The sequence below is a fragment of the Zerene cesonia genome, chromosome 7 (assembly GCF_012273895.1).
Source record: "Zerene cesonia ecotype Mississippi chromosome 7, Zerene_cesonia_1.1, whole genome shotgun sequence".
Lineage (NCBI taxonomy): Eukaryota > Metazoa > Arthropoda > Insecta > Lepidoptera > Pieridae > Zerene > Zerene cesonia.
The window spans coordinates 2,949,821-2,955,843 of NC_052108.1; the positions used below are offsets into that span (position 1 = coordinate 2,949,821).

At 30.8% G+C, this 6,023-nt stretch overlaps 1 protein-coding gene across 2 annotated transcripts in view; it reads left to right on the plus strand.

Annotated features, from left to right (window-relative positions):
* LOC119840723 (C-type lectin domain family 4 member F-like) overlaps positions 1–4,871 on the plus strand; it is a 63,343-nt gene extending 58,472 nt beyond the window's left edge. For both annotated transcript variants that reach the window (XM_038367441.1, XM_038367442.1), the window contains 2 exons: positions 3,304–3,412; positions 3,770–4,871. In XM_038367441.1, coding sequence (XP_038223369.1) covers positions 3,304–3,412; positions 3,770–4,020 — 360 coding nt within the window. In that variant the 3' untranslated portion in view covers positions 4,021–4,871. The remainder of the gene's footprint in view (positions 1–3,303; positions 3,413–3,769) is intronic.
* The last annotated feature ends 1,152 nt before the right edge of the window (positions 4,872–6,023 follow it).

The following is a 6,023-nucleotide window of genomic DNA, read 5'->3' on the forward strand; positions in this document are numbered from 1 at the left end:
AATAAATGTTATTTGCAGTTAACAATTTTCTTTTTTCTTTATTACAATATTTATGGCAAGACTAGGTATATAGACATACACAGATCGTTGTGTCAATAGACTAATTTTGACATAGAAAATTTAAATTTCCATTACTGCAAGTAAAAATAGAAAATATTGTTTTATGTTATGGTAATTTTGTAGGTTTTCTACGAGTTAAATAATTTTAGCAGATAGTGAGATTACCCTCTGTAATTTTGCATACCTACAAACGTTATCTCTTAATGACATTACCTTCTCTTGACATTATCTCTCTATTAAAACGCATACGCACAGCCCAAACAAGGTCCAGTGACCGATTGAGCTGTCTTCTAATTCGAAAAAAGAATTCACCCCCACGGGTGTAAAATAGGCAATGATTGTTAACGCCTACGATAAGATTATTATTCGTTATTTATTTCCAACCATTTTGTCTCTTGAATATTCTTTAGTTTTCCGGGAATTAAATATAAGATTCGCAAATAATTCTCTCAAACTGTTATGTAAAATATTTCGCTTATTATAAATACATTCACGTTATTATGTGGTCATTTGGTTGAAGCATTTAAAGCACGCGAACGAAGCAATGGTCAATAGTTAGTACCTACATAAAAATGTGCTATGAAATAAATATGCACCCAAAAAAAAAAATTATCTGTAATTTAAACCGTTTTCAATACCACCTACGTAGTTAAAATTCAATTTCAACGAATTAAAAAGATTTATCTCTCCGAAATTGGTCAGAACATGCAATTATAGGTTACAACTCACTACTCAACTTGTATTACGTGATGCGCATACGCATCATACTTGTCGCGTGGCTGACCCTTTGCTCACTTTCTCTTACTCAGATTCAATGGACCGCGCCTTCAAATGTTAGGTGGGAGGCAATTAGTAATGTAATTTAAATTTGAATACAAGGTCGTTTTTTAAGGATCAAAATAGATTTTTTTATCATTATTACTTATCTTATTAGAATAAGACTGCACATGTTTCGAATGTACTTTCTTTCATTTGTATAGATTGCCTACAGAACATGTCCAATATGTTTGTTCTGTTGAACATTTCGCTGTGTCGTATTAAATTGTGTGGGTGGAAAATAATGGTTTCATATACTGTAACCGTTCAAAGTTCTGTCGCGCTACGAATGCATGTAACGACAAAACAATGGCTTTGTAGGCATTACAATAAAATGGATCTGATTTATTGTATAACTATTGCATCTGTAAACACAGATTATATAATTTGATGTTATACTAATGTTAGGGGCTTTGCGTGTATTTCTTTAATAAAAGATGACTTGAAGATATAATATTGATTGGGAGTTCTAGAGTTCTTTTAAATGTATTGCCTCTTACAATATGTTTAATGGTTCATTTCATTGCATATTTTGAAAATTTTTGTAGGTTTTTTAACTGACCTACATTTATTTAGATAAATATCACATTTTAATATTTCCTTATAGATATTTATTATTTTTTTTACAGCTGCTATGGAAAATAAAGCTACACTTCAAACTGATCACAATTTTACACCTTTGCGTCTTAAATAAAAATATATTTGCTCAGAATAAAATACAAAATAAAAAAGAAACATATTAATATTAAAACATGTACTTTTTATATCTACATATATATAGTAAACAAAGAGTTGTTAGGTATTTAAAATCATATATTCTATAATATTTATGATACAAAAACAAATTAAAATCGAAATATTATGCTAACAGCCACCAAAATTATGTGAAATCCAGAATTTCTAGAAATTTACATAGAAATTAATCATTTAACTTTGTTTGAACATTAACATTTTTTTAATTTACATTTGATTTTATACTGTGAAAAAACGTCGATATTAGAAAAAGTTATTGAATTGTTTTTATATTCCGAGTGAATGACCTCAATATGTTAAATTGATCATTCACCCTAAATTAATATTCTTTTACCTAATGATAGTCAAGTCTCAAATTAATTACCTATCTGTGTGTTTTTTTGAATGTCACATTATTCCATTAGAATAAAATCCCGTTATTAATTAGTCTAGGATTCGTAAAAACATTTAAAAAGAGAGGTAGAAGACCTTATAATAAGATAAAATATATTATATATAACCTTATAACATATTTATTAACAAGATTGTCGCATTTTATATTATGTTTATCCATCGAATTAATTGTATTATTGTGTAGGTGTGTATGTCGAAGACATTTCAAATAGCGCCATCTTGTCCTCGGTTAAGGAATATTGCTTAAATAGCTACCCAAATTATTTTTTGCAAATACATGTTATTATGAATGTGTAGATATTTAACTATGTACACTTCGATCTTTAAAACACAATCAATTTGAAATTTCTCTTTTCACTCACTTAAGTATATCAGTCTTTCACAAAGGGGGCTATGGGCACAAGACCGTCAGAGGTCCAGAAAAAATTGGGGAAAGTTGAAGCGGGCTTAGCGAAATTCGAGTACTTTTTTTCTAAACTGTTTTTGTTTTGATAGTATTTATTCTTAATAACCTATTTTCTATATATTCTGATAGATGGGGCGAGGGGATTCTAAAATGTCATCGTTACGAAAGGGGTCCCCCGAAACGTAGTATGATGGCCATTGACTCATATCATTGAAAAGTTTTCTAAATAACATATTACGTAATTATATTGTTACTAATGATACATCAGTAACTATTTTTTAATGATGAAAACTAATCTTCGGCCACTGTCAGTGAAAGTAGGTCTCTATAATTAGATATTTAATGACATTTGAAGAACGGAATACTGAATATAACAAATAGTAAGAAAATAGTATCAATTTTTAATAACCTACTTAACTGAGGTAATAGGATGTGGTTGGAGAATTCGACAAATTGTTTCCATTGTTGTCTACATATATGAGCTAAAAATCAACTCCGAGCGAAAGCAAAAAAGCGGTCATCATATTTATTGGTACAGAAAGGCGCAGCTTAAACAATATTATATTATCTGTGGTATAAGATCCTGATTTTTTTTTAATTTTTAGGAATCATACACATCATGCTATTTCGACCTTTTTTGGATGTCATAATTTCCACATTTATATCAATGTTTGGTTTGTTCCTATGTGTAAGGAAGTAGTTAGTTTAAACGTATTGTAGGAACATAGAATGTAACTATGGTTTTATGAAAGTATTTCAGAAGTATCGTTTTTAATATGAAAATATTTAGCAGCTACGTTCGTCCATAATAATGTTATTTGAGTAAAAAAGTAAAAATATAATTCCGTATAACGTATTATAATGCATTGTTACAGGCAAACTGGTTCAAAGCGCAGCAATACTGCAGGTTCCACGGAATGCATCTAGCCTCAATTTCGTCACAAGAAGAGAATGACAGGCTTGAGAAATATGTCCGAGAATCAGGTAATAATCAAAATCAGATTATTTCAAAGTACCCTTAAATATAGATTGTTATTGTTGTATCGCTATTTTAATGTTATCCTGAAGCTGTCAATGCTGTTGAAGTTATTATACAAACTGAATTTACATCAGTTAATATTAAACTAGCATCTATACTGAAAATATAAAGCTGAAAACTTTGTTTGAATGCTCTAATCTCAGGAACTACCGGACCGATTTCAAATGTTACTTCCGTTATCCCTATGTAAACTGGCCAAGCAGAATTTAAGCAGGAGAACAGAAAAAAATTTTTTTTTGACCTGTGTGTATAATATGCGGTGCGTTTGCGTGCGTTTTTTCAAATACACCTTCCAATTTCAGGATACGGCCGCGAGCATTTCTGGACATCAGGTACCGATTTAGCGGAGGAAGGCAACTTCTTCTGGATGGCCAATGGCCGGCCTCTAACATTCGTCAACTGGAACGCCGGAGAGCCCAACAACTTCAGATACGAGAACGGAGAAGAAGAGAACTGCTTGGAACTCTGGAATAGAGATGACAAAGGTCTCAAATGGAACGACTCGCCTTGTTCCTTCGAAACGTACTTCATTTGCGAAGTGCGATCCGATTGATAATATCATCTAGTGCTGGACGCGACAAACGGTAGAGATAAATTTAAAATTGAAAAACTCATTGTTTTAACTTAATCAGTACTGGAATGTTTCGAACATATATTTTAGATTATTTTAGAAAAATAACACCAATGTTACAAGTCACAAATAATACGTTTTTTTTTATGTGTCGACACCAAAAATAGTTCTGCACATGACTCATGAAAAATTGTATGTGTATTCATATGTTCATTGGGGTTTATGTGTTTACTTAAAAAATCATGTTCCGTGTCCTAAGCAAAACTTATTAAATATCTTTGTTTTGTTGTGATATAAGAATAGTGTGCTAGATGTAAATCTTCTATTTCAATTTAATAAATAAGATGGAATAGAAATGATTACGGTCAGTGCTCAGTACATTTTAGTAATTATGTGATACAATTTTTTCGTACAAGAATGAAATTGTACAGATTGTAGAATAGGTAGGGTTGTTATTTATTTATATTTGATTGCAAAACTACCCTCTATTGACCAGAACTACCAATACAATGAAATGTGAATATGATATTTCAATTACTTCTTCAAAACTTAGCCTTTTGAAATTTTATACATTACTGTATGCGTTAAATAATATCGTTATTTCGAGTATTGGTGGCAAATAGTTGACATGCAATGTATATGTATCAATAAAATTAGATTGTGGATCAAAAAAACATATATGATAAGTTGTAACAGTCACTGCCTATGATCTTGTTACCAGAGCTCTCGGAGCTCGAAGGACACGCGTGTCCATAGTCAAACTAGTGTTAGTACAAGTTACCTTGTGTAAAGATAGTTTTAAGGGAAAATAAATGAAACTTACGAGTTCTTTACGTTTTGTTTTATTGGATCATCCTATGTCTGAAGTCCATATGAATTGAGGCTGTAACAATTCGTTATTCATTAACAATACCTCTCGATAACCTTATTTAATCTGCATTACTATATACAAATACTACCAACCTACGAATGCCGTTATGAACGAAATTTTATATGTTTTAATAAACATTTATTATAACACCAAAGCAATACAAATCTGCTTACAAATTTGCGACATGAAAGCGAGCGCTACAATAAGACTTTCTACATACTATTCCTACCTTAATCACAACTTCTTGCTCTAGTTATTATTTCATACTAATTAAACGACAACAGAACTAATACTTCAATGAAAAGCTCTAATAAAGTTCCGCCCCTGTACGAAATTAATCGAAATTCGCCTTCAATGTGACTTTTATAAATACGGTATTAAACCTCGCACATTAAACGTGCATTAAACTAAATAATCGTACATTGTACTTTAAGCCTATTTATAAATAAATATACCTCGATATCGGCATAAGTTAAATCTCATTTGCGCGGCGGAAGTGGCTACTTACCGTGATGCCGCTTCAAGCTCGTCATTTCCGTCCTCGTAAATAGGTTACTTTGTAAGGAGGTTTCATTTTCCGTTTGTAGCTGAGAGCGTCTGCCTTTATTTAATTAGTTGCTGGAGTTTTAATGCAACTCTTAATGAATATTAAATGTAACGAATCGGAAAAGAGTGTTTTAATGATCGTTATAAATTGTGTTTAATGCTATTGCATATTTAGCCTTAAAAATTCTGTTTAAAACGTTGCTTGCAAAATTTTATTAATTACCCGATTTTTGTAACAATGTTAAAATCATGATACGGTTTTTGAAAGATTTTGATATTATAAAAGAAATATAGTGTTCAATGTTGTAAGATAACTAGAATGAATATCTAAGCTCTGTTAGCAATGGGATGGTTATTTAAATGTTGGTGATTCGAAACTCGATAATACAATGTCTGAGTATGAATAAGGAATTCGTTACATACAACTTCAAAACGTCTGATTTTATGATAATCAGGCCGTTGGATTTAGTCCTCCTAGTAAGAAAAATTATTTTTTTACCTAGTCTTGCCATAAATATTGTAATAAAGAAAAAAGAAAATTGTTAACTGCAAATAACATTTATTACTT